The sequence below is a fragment of the Mustela nivalis genome (genome assembly GCF_964662115.1).
Source record: "Mustela nivalis genome assembly, chromosome: 3".
In the NCBI taxonomy this organism is placed as follows: domain Eukaryota; kingdom Metazoa; phylum Chordata; class Mammalia; order Carnivora; family Mustelidae; genus Mustela; species Mustela nivalis.
In genome coordinates, this window is record NC_139022.1 from 111,409,775 (window position 1) to 111,437,586 (window position 27,812).

Sequence of the window (27,812 nt, forward strand, 5' to 3'; positions counted from 1 at the left end):
ATTAGCATTTGCTCATGGTCAAGAACAAATGAAACTGCACAAATAAGAATGGGCTTTTAATAATGTATTATTATGGCAAAACATCTTGAATAAATAGAGAATATGTTCTTAAATAAATAAATAAATAAATATTAAAATACATAAATATATAAATAAATATTACTGATCCCTGCCAATGTACAGCGTTCCTCATTCCCCATATACGAAGCTGGTAACAAGGGCAGCATGGCCCAGAGCAAGTCCGTGCCCCCCACCCCGGCCCTGGCCCGCCCTGTGGTCCCTTGAAGATGAAGATCCTGAGTTTCAGCAGTCCGTGGGTAGGAGTGCAGTGGTTCCGGAACTACACTCTCAGGGCTGGCTCCTGTTTGGACCGGCCTCTGTTGTTTCTGGCTGCCAGCAGTCAAAGGGGATGTTGAACAGAAATTCCTTCAGGTTTTCTTTGAAATTCCTGAAGGTGATAGTCTGGGTTGCACATGGAGTTTCCTTAAATACAGAACAAAATAAAACAAAACTTTTAAGTTCAGGTGTGAATGGGTAATGTGTGGGAAGCACCAGTGTGTTTCTGCACTGTCTTCTGAAACTCAGAGGCCAGAAGGCCCATTTGGAGCCTGCCTGCTGACCTGGGTCAGATGACAAGCTTGCCACCATGTGTCACCCAAAGGATGCACAACTTTGGCAGTGGCAGCCACAGCCAAGAGCCTGACAACACGCCAGCTCGAAGCTGGTCTGCTGGGCTGGGCAGTTGGGCCGGTGTCTCTTTGTGTCTCAACCCAGAAGGGGCAGGAGTCCAATCTTAGTATGACCCCCTCCTTGCTCCCATGCAATTAGGCACCTCACAAGGGGCCATGGAGGTGGTGTTTGGGTTCTGGAATATGCCCTAGGCAGGACCTGAGTTTCCTTGGGTTTACCTCACCTCTGACCTCACTGATGATAATAAGGACAGAAGCATCTCCCTCTGGGGAGTGTATAGGCCCCTAGAGCTCCATGGCTTTAACTCCTAGAGATGAAAATGGGCAGGGCTGCTCAATCTCTAGAGGGGCAAATCTGTTAAACAGAACCCCTTTGGGGTCCTGAACAGCTACAGCCAAAGGTCCCTCCTTATCCACTCCACCGCCCTAGACCAAGACCTTCCAGCTTGGGACCCTGACGTGGGCACTCACCGGGGTTTCGAGGCAGTGCTGCTTGTAGTGGTCAGCCATCAGGTTTAAGGGTTGCTTGAGGCTGATGAGGCTGCCCCGTAGGCCTTCACTGTACAGCTGTAGGCGCGTCTGCAGGCATGTCGGCTCCTGTGGGAAATGTCCATTTCCTGGTAAGTAGTGGACAAGTGCCCTCTGGTGGGCACATGACACCCTCCCCGTCACTCTTTCCAGTTCTCAGCCCTGTCCCCCAAGAGAAGGACTTGGGAGGGGCACAGGATGATGCCGGGTTCAGTCATACACACTGCTCTGTCTGTGCCAACATGAATCTGCACCATTCAGCTCAGGCCACCCCCAGCCAGCACAGCCACTTTCCCTGGCATCTTGAGAGGGTCCCAGGCCCCAGGAAAGGAGGTCACTAACCCCCACCATTCAGGGAGAAGGTAGCAGGGTGGGGTATCCTGCTATGTGAACATGGCTTGTTCCTGAAATCTCTCTGTGCTCCTCTGTTGCCAGCATGCTCTCTCCACAGGGCTTAGTCTCATGAGTGTCCCAAGCCCACAGCCCCTGTGTCCTGCAGTAACTCCCGCCTACCCACCTGTCCCCTGGTGACCCCTAGCCCCTTGAATGCTAGGTCTGTCCGTGGCTGCTCAGCTAATGGAATTCACGTGAATGCCACAGGAGCAAGACCGGTGGCCTCCTGAGAGCCCCACCTGGCAGCCAGCTGACTGGAGAGAAAGTGGACTGACAACCCTGTGAAAGTCCCTCTGAAATGGAGCCACCCCCAAGGTAGAGGGGAAGGTGTGTTGGAGAGAAGCATCTTACCTGGCGGTCAAACATTCCAGAGACGACTTTTACTGGTTCATTCTGTAGAAAAGAAAAATACCATTTTATTAAGCTGACAGGCAGGGCCAGTCCAGGCCAGCAAGGTGGCCCAGGGACAGCCTGCACTCCCTCACTCACCATCACAGCAGTCTCATCACTACTTTTGTTCAGAAGGCTCAGGGCCTCTTGGATGGCATCCACGTGCCGAGAGGGTCGAGTGACAGGTCTGGGTAAGCTGGTGGGTGCAGAGATGCTGCAGACCACAGTGCCCAGGAAAAGCAGGTTCTGCAGCCACATCCTCCTGAGGACTTTAGCCTTTCTCTCTGAGCACTGGGCTCACTGGCAAAAGAGCTCTTATATACACAGTTAGAGGAAATGATTAATGGTGACCACAAAACGCCAGGGAGGCGGGGGAACTACCTGACCTGTGGAATCTCCTGGCCCTTATCACACATGGGAACGGTGAGCCTTTCCTCCAGGTGGTCAGGCTCAGGGGTTTTTCATCAGTGAGCCCTTCCAAGAATTGGCAGCGCATCCGCCTGCCTCCTTGAGCACTCTCCAACCCTCCCTGGGTAGTCTGGCCAATGAGACTGCCCACTCCCTCTGAGGGGCCTCCGGGCACAGCTTGGACTTCCTGGCCTGAAGTGGCCAGGGCGGGGCCTGGGAGATACTGAATTGAGCTCCTACGCCCAGACTCTCCACCCTGCCTCGAATCGCAAGAAGCCTTTGGGCTGGCTGTGCCCACCCTGGGGCCCATTTCAACCAACCCTCCCCTTCTCCTCCTAGATCCCTCTCCTCTGGCCATAGTGAGAGATCTGAGTGGGAGGAAGACCCTCACAGGCCTGCATCACTGTCCATCCAGGCAGAATCCAGCCAAATGACATAGTTCCTGGGACAGCTCCCAGCAAGGATCCAGAGTAGTCAGCAAGCTCTGCCCAGCCAGGGACCTCTACCCCACAGCACCTGTGAGCAGGGAGAATCACAGATGTGTTCATGTGACACCCATCCAGCAAGATAGCAGAGTGTTCCTTCATGGTAAGAACAGCAACAGTCCCAGTTTTCACAGCTGCGTTCAACCCCCATGCTGCAGAGGTGTGTTGGGGCTCTGAGTTTAAGTTCTGACTCCAGTACCAGTACCACCTTGCTAAGTGACTCTGGCTCTGAGCTATGTGAGCCTCACCTCCTTCTGCATGCTGACTGCCGTCCGAGATAGGCACTGTGTTCCTACACGTAGTCCCTGGCAGGGGTCAGGGTACAGCAGCTTCTCAAACTTTAGTTTTTACTTGGCCCCTACCTCAGCTCACCTCCAGCTCCAGAGGCCCCTCTGTGGAACAGGAACTGCTTCTGAAAAAGCCACAGGCTCTTGAGGGGCTGACAAGTGTTTGATTTTCACAATGGAGTTTGGAGAGGACAGCACGAGTTTATGTTTGCTGCCCCATGCTCAGAGTTTTATGGCTGTAGGAGTGTGGGTGCCTATGTGTACATTTCTGAGTGTCTGTGTGCTGGCGTGATTGGATGTTTTACATGAGGTATACCCATGTGAGCCCCCATGCCCCTGCAGGTGGCCCTCTGAAATGGAGAAGCTCCCCACACTGGGTGTGAGGTTTTTGGCCCCAGATAGAGTCTAGTTTGATGGGGTAGGACACAAGCAATGTCTGCTGGGCTCAAGTAGACAGCCCTTGACAGCAGGTAGAATTCATGCTCTAAGTACTATGGTCTGAGCCTGTGGCCCTGGCAGTTTCACTGGATGGCAGAAGGGTTGCTTCCCTTGCACAGGGAAGGCAGACATTAGTTCTCCAGGCCCCACTGGGGCCCAAACATGATGCTTTTCCTGCCCTTCTGACTCTCGTGGAACATTTCTACGTGGCCAGGCTGGGGTGAGAGTATGGCATGTCCAGGCCCTGATCCTTCTCACTTTTTCATAGGGCCCTGCTCAATCCCTTCCACGGAGCTCTTAGGAGGCACAGGAGAGTTCAAGAACCCTAGATGCAGATGCCTCAGAGTGGAGGTCTGTGTCAGACAGTGTTCTGGAACCTGGGTGGTGGAGAGTGGGGGCCACAGGCAGTGTCTAAGCTGGTATAGAAGGAGGCACAGAGCTGGTGTGGCCCCTCTGATATGGAACATGACTTTTCTTTTGGAAATGAGTTGTCACAGCTCAGACAGTCAACAAACTCTTCAAATCTGTACCAGGCCCTGTGCTAGGGAGGAAGTGGATGGGACCCTTCCAGTGGCCCTCACATCTGGCCCCGGAGGCTCTCAGCCTGGTAGAGGAGACAGACAGTACTGGATCCTCCCATTGTGTGGATCCATGCTGGGATGGGGAAGTTCAGAGCTGTGGGATCCCAAGAAAACACTTCTCCCAGTTTGGGGGCTCACAGAGGATCAAAAAGCTTCCTGGGCTGAAAGGGAAAATCATGTCAGGTGGGCAAGTCAGATTGTGGGAGGGAGAGAGAAGAGAGCCTAGTGGAAGAGTATTTGGGGAGTAGAGAGACAAACTTTTAGAAGCAGGTACAGGGAAGAGGAGGCAGAGTCTAGAGAGATTTAGGAGGTAAAATTATTCAGGACTCGATGATATAATGGAGTAATTCAGTCATTCATTCATTTTTATTGAGCACCTACTAGGTTCCCAGCAGGGGAGGAGGATACAGGGATGGTGGAAAACCGGGCCCTGCCTTTGTGTACTCCATAGCCCCATGGATGGAGAAGCAGGATTAATACACTCAACACCCTTTCCAGAAGGTGCTTTTGAATGTAAGTAGGAACAGTTAAAAGCACTGTCGAGGTGTCTGAGATGGGGTCCTAGGGATGAAGGAGGAGGTTTGCACTGTCTCAGGACCCACACTAAGAGACAGTGTTTTGGAGGCTTCTTGGGCAGGAGACCTGGATGTGGACAGGCACCCAAGTCACCGTGCGAAGGACAGAGTTCCTGGGTTTGGCTATGAGACTCATGGGCAGCCACACATCTTTCTTCTGGAAAGATGACATCAAGGCTGAGGCCATGACACAGACAAGCATTCCTAGATTGCACTGCATGGAAAGTGGTAGCAATAACATCGAGTGCGTGTGCTGACTCAGGGGCCCCGGATGGGACTGTGGGAAGGTGAGGGCAGGGACCATTGTGGGCAGTGTGACTCCTCTTGGCCCCGCCTTCCCACAGGGCCAGGAGAAAACCCTCTGGAAGGGGTTTCCTGTGAGTGTCCTCCCACGGACTGTGGAGGAAACCGGGGCTTGTGGCTACTCCGAGCTCCTTATCGCAGAGGAAGTTATCATGATGGGAAGGAAGTGGGCCTCCTGGTGCTTTACATCCAGTGGGATCTCTACATGGGCATCTCAGCTGATCTCACCCCCCCTGGGCCGGCCAGCCCTTGTTGTAGGAGTCCAGGAGACCCCCAGCCTGCCTAGCTCACACAGTCAGTGATGGCAGACACAGGATTTGAACCCATATCTGTTCCTGTTCCCCTGACTACTTCTACTATCTCATGAAAGAGAGAAAGTCAGGAAATGCTGTTCACCTAGACCAGCATAGGGATGTTCCCCCTCAGGGCAGCTGTTAAGGGATGTTCCTCCAAGTGTTGGCAGGGAAGCTAGAATGGCCTGGAATGTTCCAGGGAAGCCCTAGGGCCAAGGGCAGAATTTCCCCAACAGAGCCTGCCATCCAGGTACCCCTGTGTTTCAGGTTTAGGCTCTCCACCTCTGATCCCTGGGTAGTCCAAGAGCATCCCTCTCTCTAAGCCTTGGCTCCTTGATCTCTGCCATGGGTTTAATTATTGTTGCTTCACAGAGGAAACTGTTGCCTGTCCAGAAACTTTGTGGGGGTAACCTCCCAGGGAGGAGGCAGTGCTTCAACCTTTTTTCTCTTCTTCCCACCATTTTGGGAGGTTTCTAAAGCCCGAAATGGGCAGAGGATTCAGCCTTGTCAGAATTTGCAGGGACAGTTGCCCCTTGTCCAGCTCTAGCCCCTGACAGCATTTTTCTGGACAGATACAGTGAGTTAGAAAGTCCAGCCTTCACCCAGACTCAGGGTTCAAAGGGTCCTACATCCTGCTTAAGAGACCCTGGCGCAGGGACAGCCCTCTGAGTGGCTCATTCTTCCCTGGGAAGGGATCCTTATCACTCCAGGCCGCACCAGACTCATGAAGCAACCTCCTTGACCTTTGTGGTCACAGATCCTGGCAGACCCCTCCTGCATTTCCTCTGTCTAGGTCCCCAGGGGTATAGCTCAAAAAGACCCAGCCTGTCTAAGCCAGTCCCAATTCTTAGCCTGCTTTTTGGGTGTCCCCAGTCCCTGCCACTGGTGCATCCTGACTAGTCTAGGAGGATCTGAGGGTTGTTAACCATTAACCATTTGTGGACTCTTGATTCCATACAGCCAAGCTTATAAGAGCGCCCAACACATGTGGCCAACCTCACAGCCCCTGCACTCAGAGCTCATGATTGGGGGTCATGTTAGGCAGGGGCAGGGGTGGTGTTGCCCAGACTCAAAGACATAGTGTTGAGAAACATCAACCACCACATGCGCAGAAAGTGAGGTGACACAGGAGGGGGCAATCAAGAAGTAGGAGTAAAAACAGTTAAGGACTTGAGGGGACCGGTTACATTTGTGGGTTTGGAGCAGGAGGTGAGTGAGGAGTCTGGCACTCAGGCGTCTGGCTGAGGCCAGTGGGTGGACAGGCTATTTGTCGCAATGGGAGAGACCAAAGGTATCAGAGAAGTTTGGGGAGTTGGGCTAGACTGGACTGGATGTGGCAAGTTTAAGAGGCCAGGGACCTCCAGGAAGACTCTGTCAGTTGTGGCTGCAAGGGCCCAGAGGGTCAAGGAGAGTTCAGGACTCAAGACACTTGGAAGTCATTGGTGAAGAGGAAGTTCTCCTCCCTCAGGGCTGCATAGTACACTTGGGTAGTACTCAGGGGTCCCAGCTTGAAGGCTGGGCTAGGAATGATGACAAGGCCTTTATTGCTTCATTCCTTGGTTTTGGGGGCTTCCTTGATATTTCCTCAGGACCCAGCAACTGCATGCTCGGGGCAGTGACACCCCATGGGTGGGTACCCCAGGCATGCCCATGATGCCTCCCTCCCAGAGTATTTTCTCCAGGGCTGAAGTGCGTCCTCTGCCTGTGAATCTCTGAACCTGTCCCCTGGGCTCATCCCCAACCAGGAGTGTTAGCAGGTATCCAGAAGGAGCCACTTCCTTTATTTGCCTCCTTGGGCAAGAGCCATTGGGTACTGCATTAAAAATGAAAAGGAAGAAAAACCCGTAGACCAGAAGCCTTTACAACTTCCCCAAGTCCTCTTGTACCCCTCACTGCCCTTTGTGTTTGGGGCTGGAATCCAGTCCAGTGTGCTGGGTGAGAGCCAGGGGATCTGTGCCCTTCTCCCACCCCTGCCTCTGTCTGGAGCTGATGGGTCAGAATCAAGGTTGCAGGTGTGGGCTTTCTGTTCTGGTGGTTCTGGAATGAGCCGTCTCCAGGACATCTCTGAAGTGCTAGGGCTCCTTCAGACTTTACCTGAGTCTCTTTTGGGTAGGCACATCTCTTGCTTCTGGTTATTTAGGCCCCAGAGGGCCCTGGCCTTGAGCCTCAAAAGGCTTCCTTCTGCTCCCTGTTATGTACCTCTGGGCAGAGCACTCTGCCCCCTTCTGGCAATTTACCCAGAGTCGGCCTAATCCCTCATAGGAATGAAAACCCTGACTCTCAGGCCTGGGGCCCAGGAGAAGCAAGAAAGGTATTAATGGACTCTGAAAAACAATCTGAGGGGTTTGAAGTGGCGGGGGGGGGGGGGGGGGTACCAGGTGGTGGGTATTATAGAGGGCACGGATTGCATAGAGCACTGGGTGTGGTGAAAAAATAATGAATACTGTTATGCTGGGAAAAAAAAGTGATAATGAACGGGGCAGTTGCGGGGGGAGGGCATGGGTAGCCCACAAAGTATCTCCAAGAAGGCTGAAGGGGGCCCTTGGAAATTTCTCCTCCCAGGCATGGGGCCACAGACTTAAAACTGTCTCTCCAACACTGTTTATCTCTCACTCCCTCAGGCCATGCCTTAGCCTGGGTGGTGCTGAGTTCCCTGTGCAGTGTGCTGGGTGCAGCTGCTTCCCTTCACAACAAGGCGGGGTTGCAGGCTTGCCTCCAAGCTTGGCCCTTCTTGCTGCATGACCTCAGGCTGTGACTTCCATCTCTGAGCCCCAGTTGGCTCATCTCCACAAGAGGATGGAGGCCTACTTTGCAGGTGTTGGAGAGTGCTGGGCTACGTGGAGGGGTGTTTTCTGTTTTGGCCGATTGAGTGCCTCCCCGCTCCTAGCCTCTATTTTCCTGGCCTTCGGAGAGTGATTGCTTGGATGTGGACCAGCCTCCATAGCCTTCTCAAGGCCTGGAGGCAGGCTTTCCTGAAGAGGGGTTTCCCTGTATACACGCCCTCCCCTGTGCCCAAAGACCAGGAGGCAAATCCTGCTGGGCTACCTGGATATAGGAGGTCGACTAACTGGAAAATCATTTACTGGGTAAGAGGCAACTGAGAATGTCCAGATGGGACTGTCCCTAATCCTGCCCCCTCTTCTGGCAAGGAGGAGGTGGTCCCAGGCTGCCCATGGCCCAGGTCCTGTCTTCTAGGAAAAAGACGTCATTGAGTCTGGTCCTCAGCTGGACGAGTACAGTTATTTTTATTGGTTACCCACTGGTGCAGATGGGTTTGTCCGTGGTGTTTCTTGCTCTTCCCTGACTCAAGGCTCATGGCCCCTCTGAGGGGGAGCAGTGGCTGTCTGGTTGTTGTTGTTGTTGTTGTTATTACAACCACCATATTCAGGAGTGCCCCTGTGGGCCCAGAAGGATCAGGACAGACACAGTGGAAGGAGGAGGGGAGGGAGCACCCCTCCATCCCACTCCCCACTCCAGAGCTCTTACAGCTCTGTGCTCTGAGTGTGTCCTCTCACCCCCAGCTCAGCCGGCCATTTTCTTTCCGCTCCCATTTCAGAGGCCCCCTCTCCATGTCTCCCTGATGTGGCCACTGCAGAGGCACACATCTTCATGCACACAGCCAGCTGTCCCTGGCTGCACGTGGTTGGTCTCAGCCCAGCCCATATACCCTCTCGGCAGGGCTCGGTCAGGACACTCGCATGGTGCCCACTGAAGGAAGTCCCAGGGATAGCTGGGATTGGGAGTAGCTGTCTGAGTAACAAGGCTTCAGACTAGGATGCTGTGAGCCCGGGGAGCAGGGATGGCTTGTGGACAGAAGGAGGAGGGTGTCAAAGAATGAGCCAAAGCTGTGGTGCCAGCTGAGCCTGGGGTCTTTGAGGAGCTGAGTGGAGGGGGATAATACCTGTGAACCGGTGTCTCCCATGAAATGTGGGGATAGGGGACACATGAACGGGAGGCCAAGCTCCAGCTCTCAGCCCCAATGTGTGTGTATGTGGGCAGCACTAGGTAGGAGGAAGGGCAGTGGGCCAGTAGCGGATTTGGGTGATCTGTGTTTGGTGGCTCAGTGAGTGGAAGATGCGGCTGAGACTCTGTGGCTGTGCTGCTTGCCCCTGGAGCTGGAACCATGAGACTCTAGAGCTAGGAGGTACCTCTAGAGGACAGGGTCTGGCCCGGGGACTAGACTTGAAAGGCTCTAGTGTCTCGGTGGGCATTGGCCAAAACACTGCAGCTTAAGGATTCACAGGTTCTGCAGTCAGACTCCCTTAATTTCTCTGTGCCTCAGCTTCTTCATATGTAAAATGGAGTTAATCGTAGACTTCATGGGGTCGTTTAGGGGATTCCCTGAGACCCTCCTCAGTCCAGGAGGGCAGCAGCAACTTTGCCTGATCCATCTCCCCCTTCATAAGCCTGACCTGAAGTTTTCAAGGGAAAAATTGAGGCGCTGGCCCCCAGAGGGAATTTACTCAACCCACACTCTGGCCCACACGGCCTCTGCCTCTTTCTCCTGCCCACCTTGGGCCCAAGGATCCTGCTCTGCTTGGCCTGCTCCTCTTTCATTCAGTGTCTCTCTCTCTCTCTGTGTTATGGCTCCTTCCTGTAGTCATTAAACATGGCATCTGATGTGGCACTATCCTATCCCTCTCCCTCCATACACATACCACTGCTCAGGCCATGGTTGTTTAGACTTGCTGTCTCCACAGTGGCCAGGCCAGGCTGGGGTGTTCTGGGATCAGAGAGGAATGGATGGGAGAGGAGAACAGGCTGAGACCCCAGTGGTACTTGGGGCCCAGGGTGACTGGCTCTGGGCAAAGGCCCCTGGATCAAGGGAGCTCTGGAGGGCCTGGTTCCATGAGCCAGGCACACTCTGGCCCTATAAGGGGCCTGGATGCTCCCCATGCTCCCAGCTTACCCTATAGTCTTAGCTCTTCATTCCCTTGCCCCCAATGTCATCTGCCTGCTATCCTTTTCCCTACATTTCTCTGCAAGATGGGCCCCTAGTCCTTTCTCAAGCTCCCTATGCATCACTGTCTGTGGGAAGCCACTTTAACAAGACCCGTACCTGTTCATCCATCATTGTCCGTAATAACCCCCATGGCCCTGTGCCGGGACATGGCCAAGAGACTCCCAGGGGCCTAGCTCAGTATCTCCCCAACACCTGGCCCCAGCCTAGAAAACATGGAAAGTCCCCACTGAGTCAAATGCAGTTTCCAGGGCAGGGTGGAAAGTGCAGAGTCCATCCTGGAGCAGGATGATTCTCTATGGAATGAGGCTCTGATTTCTCTCTGAGGGAGCCTCTCCTTATAGGCTTGCCTTCCTAGCAATTTCTCTCTGCTTGGTTTTTCTGTATTTCCAAGTTTTTCAGTAAAGAGCATATATGCTCTATTTCCCCTCTGATGAAAAGCTATAATATTTCTTAAAGTAAAAAATAAAATTCCTGGTTGAGGTCATCTACTTTGCTGTAGGAAAGTAGGAAAGGCATCTCGGATTTGTGAAGGTGGGGAACTTTGACTTTCAGAGGGCCTTCCTGGGACTTACAGTGGGGCTTTGCTGCCCACTAGTGGTGAATGGATTTATAGATCTGGCACTAAGGACAGTCCAGGCAGCTCAGAGAGAAGTGCAACTGACTGACCTACAGGGGAGATCCGAGCACCCTGGGATCTCCCATTAGGCCAGGGAGTCATCACCTCTCCCTGCAGGGTGAGTATGGTATAGAAAGACCCTAACCTGACTGGGAACTGACCACCAGTTGGTTCCAGGCCCCAGTCCAGGGCTGTGCTGTCCCTAAGCAAGATCTGAGGTTCAAGATCAAGGGTAAGACTCTGGGTCAGGCCCATGTTCATCCCAGTCCAACCTGGAGCAGGCTGGACTGTTCTGTAAGAAGGGGAGACCCCAGAGTATCTGAGAAGGCTCACCTCCTCTTGAGCATGTCATGGTCACTTGTCTCCCCCTGCTTTCTGCACGTGTCTTTGCTGACCTCCCCCACCCCTAACACACACACCCGCAGATCTTCCTGCACCAGGTCTTTGTCTTACCTGACCACTCACTCCCACCTCCCGTAGTCATTAGTCACTATCACAGGGGCCTGGGCTTGAAGAGGGAAAGGGGAGAGGCTGAAAGAGTGTTGTGCGCTCTCAACCAGCGTTTGTTGGTATTACAGTTTTTCTTCTCTTCCATGAATGCTTTCATTTCATTTTAGTCTCTAGATCTTTGCACTATTCTCTCTGTCTAGAGCTCTTTCCTCCCGTGTTATCACACAGCAGTTACTTTTTCCTCATTCAGGTTGCAACCTATGTGTGACTTGCTCACACAGGCCTTTTCAGACCATTCAATGTAAAGCAACCTCCCCAGACCCCCGCCATCTGGTTAGTTCACTGTCATAGCTCCAAGTGTCCGGGACAAGCCCTGACACATAGGTGCCCAGCCAGAGTTTGCTGAATGGATGAATTCCAAGGCACTGAAGGAGTGTTGCCCCATCCAGACTGGAGTGAGAAGAGTGTGGCTCCAGAACAAAAGGAGCTTCCAAAAGGGGCCTTGAATGGAGACTGCCAGATAAGAACAAAATGGCAGCCTGCCAGCTACCTTCCTACACCTCAGGTGAGAGGAGCTCCAGCAACTGGTAAAATTAAGAGATCCCCAGTGGAAGGAGTCCACGTTGTAGCATTTCCTGATGTCCATAGTGTAAATATGTCATTGTGCCCAATTTCCAGCTACAGATGGTTTGATAACTGGCTGGCAACTTTTTATAAGATGGAACAATTGGCTCTGTGAGCTGGTTCCATCCACCATTGGCTCTGGCCTGCTGAGGATGAAGACAAGGTGTGGGAGAAGCGTGGCAGAACAGGCCACGGAATCCACCTCCTTTCCACCAGGACAGAGGGTAGCAGGGCTGGCAGAGGTGGAAGGCTGCTGACCTCTAGAGTGAAGTAGAGGTGACAGGCAGGGACTCATCCTGGGCACATAGGAGTGGGACACAAATGCTTGCCTCAGCCAGGATGAAATTAGGACCAGCCACCAGGTGTGGGTGTGAGAGCAAGTGGAGCAGGGGAGCAGGAGAAGCAGGAAAGCCAGCTAGGAATCTGGACTCTTCAGTGCACCATCTTCATATCCTCCCCCAGGTTCCTGGAGCATTCTCATGCAGTGGCCCAGCTCCCCCTAGTGGCTCCATCAGAAACTGCAGCAGCTTCTCCAGTTCCTCCCACGACAGAGTGCAACACAGAATCTTCCCTGAGCACCCAGTGCCATCTGTGAGCCAGACTGGAGAGAGGGGGAAGAAGTGAGCAGAAAATTATTTTTGTGGGGACACAATATTGTTTTAGGAGGAGGAACGTGGAGAAATATTTCTGAGGTAGTAGCAGATCACTTTAACCTCCTCCTCTCCCATTCAGGCAGCTGGGCTGCTCCATATCCATCACATAAGGGGAGGGGTGGATCAAGGCAGGAAACAGAAAAGAAGGCGGCCAGGCCCCCAGCATCTGACCTTGGAATCCAAAGCCTTTATGGGACTTGTGAGGAGTCAGAGGGATGACATTGCTCCTTAGTGTGGTGACAGAGGAAGGCTTACTCTCCCCTTTCTCCCCCACAGTCCCAGACTAGAGGAGATGCAGGATGCCCAGGAACCAGAGAGGAGGCACTTAGGGCCAAAGGGTCCCTGTGATGTCAAGGGTCAGGGGCACAATGAAGCTACACTTGTTGATCTCCCAGCCTCCACCATCCACATCAGTCTTTGCTGCCCTGGACTACATGGCTGTCCTTCCAGTGGGTCCCTGTGTACCTATTTCAGACAAGAGCTCTGGGATAACGTGGACAGCAGAGGTAAGCAGCATTTGAGTTGGTCTTTGAAGTAGAAACTCACCATTTGGAGTCAGGATCAGGGCATTGGGGGCTGAGGTGTCAGTGTGGGTAGAAGTTTAGAGGTACAAAAAAAGGTGTGTGGTTCATCCTGGAAGCCACAATGCTGCTGTTGGCTGGCACATCAAGGAGGTTGGTAGTTGTAGGCATAAGGGAATAGAAACAACAAGTGGAGGCAGGTCTCTTTTGCTATCCTAAGGATAAGAACAAAGTCCAGAAGCCCCTGAGGACTGGGCAATTAAGTATCAGACCAACCTGGTCAGATTCGGATTTTCTAAAACTCAATCTGGCTCCCTGGTAGACCACAGATTGCCAGGGTGTGGGTTCCGGGGCCCATCTGGTGGCTGAGAGACTTGCTGGGGGTGAGAGGTGGAGGGCTGCTCAATCATCAGGCAAGAGATTTACTAAGACCTGAGTCAAATTGAGACACTGGCAACAAAGCAGTTGTTCAGAGAGTGTGGTTTATTTTCTCAGATGTGTAGAAATCAGTTTAAAATCTTAGGTACAAATGAACAAGCCCCACGTCCCCCTCTTGAGTCTTGTTTAAGAGGAGCAGGACGTAGGCTCCTTTGCTAAAATAAATACATTTCATGTTGCATAAGGTAATAAATAAAAACATACATAAATAAATAACTTCAATAGAATAAAAATGAGACCATCACCACAAAAGGCCAAATAGGCAGCACATTTCAGAAATTAGATAATGAACAATTGTTCTGACTCCACTGGAGAAAATGAAATCTCTCCAGTCCTGGACTGTGTGAGGGACACCCCAGAGTCTTCAGGTGTCCTGCTGTGTCTGACATCCAAGGTCCAGAGACAAGAGACATCAGACTGATAATTCCAGGACTCAGTGGTTGTTCTTGAAATTCAGAAAGTTATCAAGGGTTTCCAGATACTTTTTCAGCTTCTTTTGGAAATCACTCCAGTTATTCCCAATAGAGATTGGTTCTCCCTGTGAAGAAACCAGGAGGGTGACATTAGGTTGGAAGGTAGATGACGGACTCAGAGTCAGGTCATGGGTAAGAGTACCACCTTCAGGGGCACCTTGGGGGTCAGCTTACCGTGGGTGTGGGAGTTGGCAAGAGTGGCAGGAATTCCTGTGGGAAGAGACCAAAGCAGACAGTCAGAGAGTCACCTGGAAAAGGAGCAGGCCCTAGTCATGGCCAAAGCAGGGATCCCCAAAACCCTCAAAGTTTTACCTACCTTAAGATTTTTCCAGATAAGTGATTCATTGCTGTAGAAATATTTGGTAGCATTCAAGAATGCATTCAGGTTTGGCCTCAGAAGGGTAGTGTTCTAAGGGGACCGAGAATACACATAAGGGGAGAAGGTTGGCATTCAGCCTTCCCATAGCTGAAGTCATCCCCAGTTTTCCAATTCTGCTTTCAGGGATGTCCTTGGACAATCCCTCCTAGTCCTCTTCTTGCCCTAGGTGGTTCCTGGGAAGCCCTTAAGGGCACAGGTCTCGAAGTGAGTATACACCCCAAGCAAGGCCTACTGCCCTCAGCCCCAAACCCCTGACTCCAGGTAAGCTGCACAGAGGGCCTGGGTGGATCTTTCCCTACTTAGTGGGGAAAGCATTGCCCAAAAGAAGATCTACAAAAGGTGGAGGGCTGGCCACGGGGGACTATTTGCAGCTAAGAGGCCAGATAACAGGATTAATGCCTTGACTGAATGAAGGCCTCCTAGAAAATCAGGAAGAAAATTGCAGAGATCTCAACCCCAGCAGGACATGGGTGCAGCCTGTGAACTACACATGCTTAAAAGAGGGGCATATACATTTCTGATAAACTCAGGAAAGTTTCCAGCTTCTTGTCAGACCCAACGATCACCATACAAACAAAGGAAAAAAAACCATAGAAGCCAACTGAAACTAGGAAAAATAATTGTAAATGATAACACCCAGGGCCAGTCTGCATGAGAAACAGGATTCAGTGTCTAAAGGAAAAGGAAGGAAGCAGGCAAGTTCATGGGGGAAATTTTAGGCTGCCCCACTGAAAAATCAAGAGCTTAAGGCCTTTGGAATTGTTCACTGGGAGCTAGGTACCTTTCATTTGTAATTTTAAAAAAAAAGAAGAAGCAGGGCACCTGGGTGGCTCAGTGGGTTAAAGCCTCTGCCTTCGGCTCAGGTCATGATATCAGGGTCCTGGGATTGAGTCCCGCATTGGGCTCTCTGCTCAGCAGGGAGCCTGCTTCCACCTCTCTCTCTCTCTCTCTGCCTGCCTCTCTGCCTACTTGTGATCTCTGCCTGTCAAATAAATAAATAAATAAATAAATAAATAAATAAATAAGAAGCAGCAGCATTTTCCTGTTCTAGACCCAGCAGGGGAAAATGTATTAAACACTTAGCATCTGGCACAGGTGTGGTGACTCTATGCACTGGTGCCACATAATTCTCACAGAGACCCCACTGAGCTACACAGTAAACCCTGTGCACAAATGAAGCACCGAGGCTAGGCAAGGTGGGGTGACAGGCCCATGGCCACCCAGGCAGAAAATGGGTCAGGACCCAGGTGTTGCCCGAGTGTGGGCTGAGTACTTACCAGTAGGGTGTTTGTCTCATTTGGGTCCAAGGTTTCCTGTGGGGGCAGAGAGAGAGAGCTGTGAGTTCTCTTGGCCTGAGACACCTCTAGCCCTTCCCTGCCCTCTGCCAACCTTATCTCACTCACTTCTGCAGGCGAGGGTGAACTGTTTAAGATGTCTATAATTTCACTGATCATCTTGAAGTTTTGCTGAGGCGGGTATGTCAGCAAGGACCGCCCCTGGACCTGCGGGGCTTGCAGTCCAAGCAGGAGCAGGAGAAAGTGCAGGACGGGGAGGCTGTTCATGTTCGGGCTGGTAGGGTGTATTCTGTCTTGTCCTGGTCCCTTGTGGCGTTCTGAAGCATCCGACACAGTCTCCCGTCTTTTATGCACAGAGGCCGCGTGCCTACACCCCGATGAGAGGGGCGGACGTCGGAAGAATCTTTATCTGACATGGAACCTCCATAGAAAACCACAGACTTATTCATCACTTTCTAGTACTGGAGATCAGTGAAACTTGGAAAAAAAAAAAAATTACTCAGAGGTTATCTCCTTCTCTTGCCAAGGAGAAGAGATGGGCGGGCCACTGGGCAGAGTGGGAACAGGTGAGAGGATCCCTCTGACAGGTAAGGGGCTGCCTGACTTGGAGCTCCCTCAAGCCTCCTGCCCCATGGCACCTGCTCTTGCCATCCCCTGGATAGCTCTAAGCCTCTACTGCTCACCCAGCCTGGCACTTCCTGGTCCTTTGTGGGTATCCAACTGAAGGCCACTGGAACAGATGAGAGTTTTTCTGGAAGCTGGTCACGGAGCTAACTGTTCACATGTGAGCTTATTAACTGAGAAGCACATCTCTTGAAAACCTCCCACCCTAGTGCTGAGTTTCTGATGTTAAAGCCCCCAGTAGTTTGCCTTATGGCCCTTGGGCCATAGCACTTGGCCCTTAGCACTTTCTGTTCCTTGGGGCAGGGGCACAGATAGAGCCCAGGCACCATATGCCCATTCTGTCTTCATTGGTCTGACAGCCTGACTCTGCCCTGTGTTGTGGGATCTTAACCCCTAGTGGAGGCCTGGGTGCAAGCCCTGGTGGTCCCTTTGGTAGCATGGAGGAGCTGGTTCCAGGATAGGAAGATGGGGCCTTTGAGGAAAAGGCAGTTGTCACTGGGAAACAGGAGGAGGAGGCTGCCCTGGGAAGGTTTAGGAGGAGGAACTGGAAGGTGTGAGGGGTGAAGCAAGGGAGAGGAGAGGGCAACTTTCGGCTTCAGTGTGGGTTTCTAGTGATAGAGGCTGGTGAACAGCAGAGAGCTGTGTTGCAGGGGTCCGAGTGTCTGGGAGTATGGATTTAGCAGGCACAGGCCCGGTAGAAAGGCTTTGCAGGGTGGGGAGGAGGATAGGGACACATCATGGAGGAGGCCAAAGAGAACCAGAGAAGCAGCAGCTAGAGAAGAGGCAGGAAAACCAGGAGAGTAGGGGAGCCAAAGGCAGCCCCTGAAGGGAGAGGGGGACCACTGCCCCCTGCGGCATGTCAGGCCCTGACACAGACCCAGACAGGAGGTTTTGGCAAAGGGGTGAATGTGGCAAGGCATGGGGAAGAGTTCTTTGAGATAACTGGGACTGGGGCGGCAGAACAGGAGAGGCGGGATGGAAAAGCCAGGGGTCAGGGTGAGATGTGATACAATCAGCATGGGGAGATGAAGGATAGGAGGTTGTGCTGAGCCAGGGAAACTGGGGGGTTTCAGGCCTCTGAGCAGGGAAGAGATCTGGTAAAGACAAGGACCAGGATGTGGCTGCAGGGGAGGCAGGTAAGGAAGCTGTGGCGCGAGGCAGTGCTCTGAGAATGATGCCTGTGGCCAATACTCGTGGCCCCCTGCTCAGCCACGGGCCAGGAAAGGTCTCAGGGTTTGGGCCCAGAGCATCCTCACAAACGCACGTGGAGTGTCTTGAAGGCACAGTGAAATGGGACAACGCACAATTAACCTTACGGCTAGGTACTCACTAGGCATCGTTCATTCGACAAACTTCTATCAGAATTTGCTAAGTCAGTCCTGGGAATAGAACAGACTCTGTTCCTCTCCTTCGGAAGATTACAGGCTGATGGCCAGCCTTGCTCCTCTCATATTAGACCTTAGAACTGCTGCTTCAGTGGGGGGCTTGTTGGAAGTGCAGAAGCACTTGCCTCACCCCAGACTTTCTGGATCAAAAAATTGCATTTTGACAAGACCCTCGGGTGATTCACATGGCATTGTAGAAGTTCTGATTTAAAGTACTCAACAAGGGATGCGTGGGTGGCTCAGTCAGTTCAGCGGCTGCCTTCGGCTCAGGTCATGATCCCAGGGTCCTAGGATGGTGTTATACTCCCTGCCTATCAGGGAGCCTGCTTCTTCCTCTGCCTGCCTCTCTCTCTCTCTCTCTCTGACAAATAAACAAAAGTACTCATAACGTAAGAGCTTAATAAATGTGAGATACTATTTGCTCTCCCAACATACTTTGTATGGGCCTCATCCAACATTTGCTGTTTGTATTACCATGATTTGTTCTTGTCTGCCCTGTTAGACTTTGAACTTAAAAGCTGAAAAAAGATATAAAGTACTCAGCTGGAGTAGGGCTGGGGGTCCTTGCCCTTGGGATACAGGGCTTCTTGACCACTCAACCATGGGTTGATGTTACCTTCTATATAAGAGTTTTAAGGATCAGAGCACAAAAACATGATTTCTTTCTTTCTTTTTTAATTTATTTGAGAGAGAGACAGAGAGAATGAGAGAAAGCGAGCATGAGAGAGGGAAGGTCAGAGGAAGAAGCAGACCCCCTGCTGAGCAAGCAGTCTGATGCGGGAATCCATCCCGGGACTCAGGATCATGACCTGAGCTGAAGGCAGTCGCTCAACCAACTGAGCCATCCAGATTTCTTACAGAGAAAAAAAACAAAAAACAAAAAAACCAAAAAACTCTATTTTTTTTATTCAAATGACTTTTTGAGGGAATTTGAAAGTTCAGTCTGTTCTGAAGCTAGGGAGGCTGAACATTCCTGCAAATGCTCTTTTTAAGCCCTGATTTTGTATTGCATTATAGCAAAGAAGACCCGAGTACTGCTACTGGAAATCTTTGACATTTATAGTATTTGTCTCATTTTAAAAATACTTTAAAAAGCTATCAAAGGAGAAGGAGGTTTTAGACCTCATGCTAGGGGCATTAGAAACATTATGGGGTGTTCAGCTAGGGAGGTGTGTGGCCATGGAAAGTGTGGGTTCCAGGAAACCCAGCCCTGCTACTGTGGGGAGAATGGTCAGGATAGCAGGGTGGCCAGTAAGGGGTTGGGGGAGTCCTCTGGACCATCGATGATGGGGAGGCTAGGCTAGGTGTATTCTGGTTCAGAGGCAGAGAACTGCATGGAGGTAAAGACTTGAACAGCTAACGTCCACTGAACAGCACTTAGCAAATGCTGGGCACTCAGTTCTTTTCCCTGGTTGACTCATTTAATCCTCACAGTGAACCTGTGGGGCAGGTACTATTATTACCACCATTTCACAGCTAAAGAAACTGAGGCTCAAGGAAGCTGAGTTCCCCAAAGCTAGGAAGTGACATCACCAGGATTGAATGCAAGCAGGTCTGTCTGATCCCAGAGGCTGAGCACTAGAAAGTAATAGATTAAGAGGTGATGCAGGCTGATGGGAAGGGGGCAGTATGGTGAGGATAAGATGGAGCCATTGGAATCTTTTTTACTAGAGGCCACTGGTGCCTCTGGGGTAGCCATTTTAGTGTGCAGTGAGGGTAGAAGCTGGTGGTGGTGGGCTGAGGAATGAGTGAAGGTGGGACAGAGGGTAGTGGATTATTTGAAGTTTTATTCTGAAGGGAAGGGGAAAGATAGGGGCAGCTAGAGGAGTCAGGGAGACTGCAGGATCTTTCCAGACAGGGAAGCTTAGAAATCCCTCTGCTGGAGGTGAGATGAGAATGGGCTGGACAGCTGGGCAGCAGGCCAGTGCTGTGGGTGCCCGAAGGGCGTGCACACAGGGGGCCTCCCTGCATTGGGCATCACATGCTCATCCAAGCAGAAGGCTCAGGGAAAGGCCACCGAGGTGGGCTTGGTCCATCCGGGAGGGAGGGTGTAATGGATTGTGTCCTCTGCTTTGGTAGCAGGAGAGGAAAATGGTTTCTGTGTCCCTGTGAAATAAGAGGCACAGTCAGCTCCTGAAGTTTAGGGAGGTGGGGCCAGAGGCACAGAGGGTGTCCTCGTTGGGAGTCTGTGAACTGACTGCCTCAGGATGGCCTTACAGGGCTAGTAGCCTTGGCTTAAAAGACAAGAAGTTTGGGAGAATCCAAAGCCTTTCTGTTCCAAGGTGGAGGGCCCCCAAGGCCGGGGCATGAGGCCATGGTGGGCAGAGAAAGGAGCAGGATGGCCAGAACAAGGCAGGCAGGAGGTAGTGGGCACAGTCCCCCTAGAGAGGCCCCTGGAGTGCAAGCCAATGCTTACTCCTGTGCAAGGAACAGAGTTACATTCCACAAAGCAAACGTTCTTCAGAGGGGCTGCTCAGCTGTTGTTGTAGGGGACGACCAGGTATCCTCCCCAGGGCTTCTGCAACATCTCAGGGCAACCAGGAGCCTGATCCTCCTTGGGGAGTCTCCTTTGAGGTTTGCCTTGGCTCTAAGGCAGCTGCTTCAGGTCCATTCGCAAAAACCCCTTCCTTCTCCTGCAGGCAAAAGTCATGTCCAACCCCTTGAGAGAAGTCTGGCCTCCTATAAAAAATTGGTTCTCCCCCTGGAGTTTCTGTCAGGCCAGCCTAGGGAAAGTTTCCTCTGCAGACTGGGCTTATTGCAATCAGGAAGGGAAATGAGCTGAGGGTGCCCAGCCCCGGGTGGCATAAGGGAGGCCCTGCTAGGGCTGGGATGGGAGAGCCAGCCCAGGACTGCTGACTGGAGTGTGCAGAAAAGGGACCCTACAGCTTTCAGGGTGGATCTCTGGGCCCCATCCAACGGGTCCCTGTAGGCCTGTGGTCTGGATTCACTCAGAATGGGGCATAATGTTCAAAGTTGTGGCCCTTGAGGCTCATCCATATCTCCTCCTTCCTGTCACTCACCCACTCAACCCCACAGGCCTGGTGGAATTTTGGGGGGTGCCCACCACCAACAGGGACCCAGACTTCAATCATCATGGCAGACTCCCCTGATACCCTCTCTTTGGAAACCTGTGTCAGATTCCATCTGCCTGTGACCTCAGTCATGCTTCCGCTGGTGGCTCTGACCACACTGCTTGATCTTGCCATTACACAAGGCAGCTCTGGGCTTCTGGCTGGCCAAGCAGTGCCATCAGGTTTCACATGCTCAAGTGAGCAGAAAGAGCTTTGGGAAAAGGGAGGTCTGGCCTCCTGTCCCACCCAGCTCTGCACTCCTCACCCAGGGCCCACATAGTCTCACCTTGTGCACCCTCAGCCTTCTACCCGGTGCTGTGGATGTGGCCTTCTGGAGGCCCATCAGTGCCAAGTCCAGTCCAATGCCTCCCCAAGTCCAGTCTCAGAGAAGACAAATGGAAAACTGCAGTTGAAAATAATAAGCCTGACGAGGAAAAAGGCTTAAAATGGGGCAGCCTCACTCCGTGTGGACAATCAGGGGAGACTGAAGAAGGGAAGGCTAAGCTCCCCGAAGGCTACTATGGAACCATATGTGTTAGAGAGGAAGCACTCCCAGGCAGTTGGGTGTGGGGATGCAGGCATTCTGTCTGCCAATCTCAAGTCTCATAGCCTCAGCTCTGACATCCGGTAATGGGGTAACCATGTCATTCTTGTTACTTATAAACATGTGCATTCAGTGCCTGCTACTCTCTTGTTGCCCACGTGGAACACAGAGCTTTGAGACATGCATTCCTATTATGTCCATAAGGCCAGAAGTCAGGTGAGGGACAGACATACAGGGCCCTCAGCCCCACACTCCCCATTCTCACCGACACTGCCCCAAAACTGTAGGGTGACTTAGATGCTGGTAACACAGTGTTCCAGATGCTCATGAATTGCTCTTCTAAGTGTTTAAGCCTTCCCGCAGGTGGTTAGCCATGGAGATGATGTTGCCAGGCAGAATCTTGGCTGCCTCGCAGGCAGAGAAGGGGAGGCCGGGAAAGGTGGCTGGCAGAGAGCCAGAGCTGTCCAGGTGACAGCAGGACCAGATCCTGGCTGGGCCAAGCAGGCCCAGGTGAGCCTCTTCAGAGCCGGGTTGCTCACTCCGTCTGGTGAGCAGAGGCTCTCATCTTCCTTCGTGAGGTGAGGTAAAGCCCTTTGAGAATGTTTTTTCAAGTTTTACTGATCATGAGTTCCAGAAAATGATGAATAAGTTGATATGTTTGTCATGGAGGCTCCCTATCAGACAAGGGTATCAGCCCATCCGGGGCTTCTCTGAACATCCCCCCACCACCCCGTTTCCCGCCTCGCCCCCCCATTCCCCACAGTGGGTCTATAAAAGACAAAGCCAGCTGGGCCACTTCAGATTCCTACAGCCAGGGAGGACCACATTAGCTCCCAGAAACTCAAGATGTGGAGAACCCTCTGCCTTCAGCTTCTCCTCATCTTCCTTCCCTTTGGCCTCCCCAGATCTGTGTCCATAAGGGTCCCTGGGACCCAGGCTCCGGGTTGCTGCAAGTACTGGAGCGCCATCTCTGAAATCTGCTCTAAGCTGAACTCGAGCTCTGTGAGTAGCTGGTGACTCCCTGGGCGTGGGCAGGGACAGCCTGGCAGTCTCAGGCCACGGACACTCACGGTTCTCTCTCTTTTCCCCTGCAGACACCTGAAGACATTAATCTGCGGCTGGCGCTGCAGGTGAGGGCTCAGGCCCAGGGGCCCACCCTCTCCCCTCCAGGGACTGCCATTGTGTGGCTGGCCCCTGCCCTGGGCAGGGATGTGTTTTGGTGAGGCACCCCTGGCTGGTCATATCTGGGCCTTAATCCTCTATCTGGCATTTTATGTGCAGATAACTTCCATTGGCCTCTTCTTTGGCTTGTGTGGGGGTTGCATAGTAGATGCTTATTCCTAAGAGTGGGAATTCTAAAATTGTATCATGCCAAAGCTGGCCTCCATTCCTTTGGGTTCTTCTGGTGGCTGGTTCATGAAGTTCCCCAGTCACCCAGGCTCCTTTTGCAGCTCATCTGGAGCCAGGTTATAAGACGGGCCCTGCCTTGACTGGGGTTTGCCAGAATGTGTGGTGACCACCTCAGGTGCTGTGCCCCTGGGGTGGCTGGGTTCTTCCTGGTCTGGGACAGGACAGGGCACCAATGTGGAAAGCTAGGGGAGGTGGCAGAGGGTGCTGGTGAAGGCATCACAGAACAGAGGCAGGAAGGATGACACCTAAGACCATGAGAAGGACAGCCCCTCCTGAGCCCTCCCTTATCACTCCTTGTCCTACAGAGTGATTACCTTCTGACATCTAACCTGGCTGCTTTCCGGCTCATCTCGAAGGACATCATCAGTGGCTCTAATGAGTCCTTATTCATCAGTAAAAATCTGGAGGACCTAGAGGTGTGTGAGGTTGGGGAAGATCTCTCTGGCTCTGGGTCTCCAGGACCCCAAAGGAGCCCGCTCTGGGTCAGTGTGTATGGCCTGGTTTTGCCCTTTTCTCAAAGAGCAGCAGCATTTTCACCCTTACCCGTGAGTACCTGCCCCCTCCCCTGCCAATCCCTCCATGACTGGGGACAGAGTTGCCACCTAGTCCCTTCTTGGGTATGATCACTGGCAGGGGCACACAGAGGCCCCCAAGCTCCTAGTGAGACCCCAGTTGCCTTCCAGCTTTTCCCAAAAGGCTAACTGGCTCTTCCTGTCTTTGGTCTACAGAAATTCCTGCAAACTTTGCCCATGCCTACGCCCACATCCCAGGTAAGCTGCTTAGACCAAGTGTAGAACCTGCCACACCCCTTCTATGTCCTCCTCAACTGACCCAAATTTCTCATTTCTTCCAAGGGAGAAGTGTATGTCCAAGCAGAAGATTTTGATGAATTCTCAGGGAAGCTGAAAGTCTTTCTGGAAGCCCTGGATGAATTCCTGATGCGCTTACTGGAGTGCCCAGAAACTTTCAAAGCCTTGTGCAGAAAATCTTAGTCTGCACCTCTGCATGCTCAGGGCTCGGAATTGGGCTCAGGTCCTGTGTCTCCAACCTTCCTTCTTGGTATGCCAGTGAATGCTCCTCTCTATCATAGATCTCACTGACAATCGTATTTATGTAACAATTTATTTATTGTCCACCTTATTATGGAGTTATTTATTTTAATAATGGAACCCTCTCAGGAGCCTCTGAGCAAAGCTCAGAGGGAATGTGAAGCCATTTTCATTTGTACCTCAGATTTCAAAAGGGTTCCTCCTCCTCTGTGAAAAATAAATATTTTATGAAAGCTACTTTGTGCCCAGTGTTGTTTTTCTAGTGGGTTTCTCTGTCTGATTTGGGTCTGGGTTGCAATATCCACACCCATAGTTAATTTCTTTAATTCTGTGGTTTTGATTCCTTTCAGGATTCTGTCCCCCCACCCCAACCCCATATTCCCTATCCTACCCCCTGCCTGGGCTCACCTGGGTCTTTTTCTTCTCCCTGGCTCAGGCACCACCATCAGCCCCAGCCCCTACTCATCCTCTCCCCACTACCCACATCTACCTCTTAGCACCTCTCTGCTCCATCCGCTTCTCATCACTCCCACGTTCACCCCCCATCCAGACCCAGACCTGCCTGCTGGAATTCCCACCACAGCTCCCAGGCCAGACATCTCCCATCCTGTGTCTCTCAGCAGCCAGAGTGACTAGACACCTCTCTGTCCACAACACCCTGCTGCTGTCCCTCCAGTGACTTACAATTAGCACACTTTGACCAGCCCCAGGAGAAACACAGCCTGGTTTTTTCCCTAAGGAAATCCCCATTGAGGAACCTTAGGGCTTCCAATACAGGAAATGAGTCCCCTCACCCCTCTTCAAGCTTTTGGTCCTCTCTAACCTCTTCTGTCCTTCTCTACCTCCTAGTAGCCACACCCAGTTGAGAAGACTCTAGTCCACACTACATGATATGAAATAGGCTCCCATTTTCTATATTCTAAAACTCTCCTTTCAGACTCAATAAAACACAGCTCTAATGGCCAGACACTAAACCAATGAAAGGTTGTCTTCTTCCCCATTAGCTGTCAACTAGGGGACATTTGCTTGTTCTAAACTACCCTCTCAAAAGAAAATGTCAGTTTAAGAGAATACTATATAGGATTTTACCTATTGTCCTCGAAAAGACAACCAACATCCAAGCTTATGTTTCTTTGAGCCAAGAAGACAACCAGTGGGACAGAGTGTCTTGGAGCCTTCTGGCCTCCCACAGTGTGGTAGAGCAAGAATATATGGTTTTCTAAAGCCTAAGTGGAAACCCAGAAGTGAGAAAGGGCTTAAAGCCCCAGTGAAGAAGGCTACCTGCTAGGCAGGGGAACCCAGGAAGAGATGGTAGGATTACCACAGGGGCTGGAGCAGGGGGCTCAGACAAGGTAGAATTAGGGGTTTGCCCTTGGTGTCAAGGTATGGAGTAAACAGTTTCCTACCTATTCCTTCACAGAATCCCGAAAGATGTGCACACACACCCATGGGACCCACCTGCCACAGAGAACCTCGCAGCCAGGCAAGTCCAGCTTGAAAAGCAGCAACAGGTAAGAGGATGACAGCAGTGCCCGTCCTGTAGGAGAGAGGGTCTCTTTCCATCCTCCTCACTTCAATAGCTCAAGGAAGAAAGGGTCCTAGAAAGGAGGGTAGAAGAGAAAGATGCAGCCATTCCTGCCCCCACCCCCACCATGGCAGCTCTCTGGGGCAGAACTGGCCAGCCTGGGGGAGGGGAAGAAATGTGTGTCAACCTGGCTCCAAGCTGTACCCACTTTTCTTTTATACTGCAAAGGACTCAGGAGTTGGGAATCTGTTCCAGAAGTTGACCAGAGTCAGGAATGGCTGGTAGGAAGGGACCCAGATGAAGGCAATGACTGAAAATATACAAGTGCGTGCCAGCCTTCACGGTCCAGTCATTCCGCTGCCACTCCCAGTCACAGAGTGCACTCCCCCCCGCTGCTCATGGCCCCTGGGAAGCCCCCCTCCACACTTTTCACCCAGCTGATTGCTTCCACATATCTTCCTCCTAGTTCAAACGCTTTGCCTAGCTGCTTCTGTAGATCTGTCAGGTACAGAAGCTGGAAGAAGTTCCCTGAGGTAAGAGGACAGCTTGTTTGCACCCATTTTCTCCTCTCTGCTTCCCTCTGACTCACACACAGCCTCCTCTGGCCACTTCTTTTAGGAGTTTAAGCTCTTTAACTACAGGACTATTATCCTGTCTGTGCTGTGCCCAGATGGTGAGTCATTTACCTCCCTGTCTCTTCCTCCCCTCAGCAGACAGGACCCTGTCTTTTGTTTCTTAGGTATCTTTTCTTTAATTTGTAGAAGTTTAAACATTTGGAACATTTGCCTGACTATTGAACATGAACGTTTTCCAAACATCTTGTGTATTGGGTCCCATAGGTTTACAACAGACTCTTTCAACTCTGAGAACTTTTTCAGATTTAACTACTGAGACTCCGTCTTATCATTCCAGTGAATGTGTCCGGTGCTCCATAAGGCTGGGATGAGTTGAGGAGGCCCATGGCCTGGAATGCCACACTGCGTTTCTGTCCAGATTTATGCCAAAAGGGCCATGACATCATAGACAGCAGGTGAGAAGTGGAGTTGAAGCTGTGGGTCTCTCTGGTCTTGGTAAGTTAATTGTCCTGGCCTCTCTCATGATCATTGTTTTAACTGCAATTGCCCTTGTTCCTGACTTCGAAACATCGAGTCTGTATTTGCATGCCAGTGTCCATGCAGCTATCTTAGTCCATGTGGGCTGCTATAACAAAATACTCTAGGCTGAGTGGCTAAGAAAGCACAGGAATTTATCTCTCACGGTTCTGGAGACTGGGCAGCCCATCTCCAAGATGCTAACAGATTTGTTGTCGGATGAGGGGCTATTTTCTGGGTCATGGATGTCTGTCTTTTCACTCTAACCTCACTTGGAAGAAGAGGCAAGAGAGCTCTCTGGGGCCTCTTTTACAAGGGCACTGATCCCATTCATGAGGTCTGTGCCCTCATTCCCAAAAGCCCCACCTCTGCATACCAATACATTGGGGATCAGATTTCAACACACAAATGTTGGAGAAACAAAAACATTCGGTCTTCAGCAGCAGCATTATTTACAATGGCCAACGCAGCCTAAGTGTCCATCAATAGCTGAATGGATAAACATTCAGCCTATACATGCAATTGAATATTATTCAGCCTTAAAAAAGAAGGGCATTCTGATACATGCTGCTGTATGGATGAACTTTGAAGATACTCTGTTAAGTGAAAAAAGCCAGAGATAAATATTGCACCCCACTTACATATTTCTAGTAATCAAATTTTTTAAAAGGTTTTATTTATTTAGAGAGAAAGCACACATGCAAGCATGGGGAGGGGTAAAGGGAGAGGGAGAAGCAGACTCCCCACTGAGCTCAGAGCCAGACAGGAAGCTCCATCTCACAGCCCTGAGATCATGACCTGAGCAGAAATTGGGAGTCAGATGCTTAACCCACTGAGCCATCCAGGTGCCCCAATAGAAATCCAATTTATAGAGACAGAAGATAAAAGGATAGTTGCCAGTAGCTGCATGTAGGGGAGAATGGGGCATCATTGTTTCATAGATCCAGAGCTTCAATTTGGGATGATGAAAAAATCAGGAGGTGGGTGGTGGTGATGGTTGCATAGCAGAATGAATGTAATTAATGTCACTCTACTGTGCCCTTATAAATGGTTAAGATGATAAATTTTATGCTATGTCTATTTTACTACAATAAAAAAAATCTAGTCTGGATGTTTTCTCAGTAGAGCCTGAGAGTCTTCCTGAATCTCCCCATGGCCCTGGTTAGTCAGTGTAGCAATAAGGCTCTCCCAGCACCAATTCCAGGGCTCTCTCCACCCTGACCTTCCTCAGCCCGGGGCCCTTGGCTTCTTGCCAGCCTGGTAAATGACTCTTCATACTGAGACTCAGTTCTTGGTCCCTCCACTGTATAGCTCTCTGAGCCTCCTCACCC

The 27,812-nt window shown here is 51.5% G+C and overlaps 2 protein-coding genes across 2 annotated transcripts in view; one reads left to right on the top strand and one right to left on the bottom strand.

The window, feature by feature from the left end:
- The window catches only part of LOC309862163 (interleukin-3-like), a 183,296-nt gene extending 159,215 nt beyond the window's left edge, over positions 1-24,081 (top strand). The window contains exons 3-7 of the mRNA XM_082725804.1: positions 22,312-22,408; positions 22,501-22,536; positions 23,122-23,232; positions 23,545-23,586; positions 23,671-24,081. Of these exons, the coding sequence (XP_082581930.1) occupies positions 22,312-22,408; positions 22,501-22,536; positions 23,122-23,232; positions 23,545-23,586; positions 23,671-23,808 (424 nt within the window). The 3' untranslated portion in view covers positions 23,809-24,081. The remainder of the gene's footprint in view (positions 1-22,311; positions 22,409-22,500; positions 22,537-23,121; positions 23,233-23,544; positions 23,587-23,670) is intronic.
- Positions 42-2,544, bottom strand: CSF2 (colony stimulating factor 2). Its single transcript, XM_082725193.1, has 4 exons — positions 2,100-2,544; positions 1,962-2,003; positions 1,161-1,286; positions 42-483 (listed from the first exon to the last, which is right to left on the bottom strand). The coding sequence occupies exons 1-4, from the start codon at positions 2,256-2,258 to the stop codon at positions 349-351; spliced, it is 462 nt and encodes a 153-aa protein (XP_082581319.1). The 5' UTR covers positions 2,259-2,544; the 3' UTR covers positions 42-348.
- Positions 24,082-27,812: the final 3,731 nt, after the last annotated feature.

Coding starts and splice junctions, on each gene's coding strand:
- CSF2 (XM_082725193.1), bottom strand. CDS start 2,258: ATGTGGCTGCAGAACCTGCTTTTCCTGGGCACTGTGGTCTGCAGCATC. Junction 2,004..2,099: donor GTGATGAGACTGCTGTGATG/GTGAGTGAGGGA, acceptor TCTTTTCTACAG/AATGAACCAGTAAAAGTCGT. Junction 484..1,160: donor AGCACTGCCTCGAAACCCCG/GTGAGTGCCCAC, acceptor TCTGTATTTAAG/GAAACTCCATGTGCAACCCA.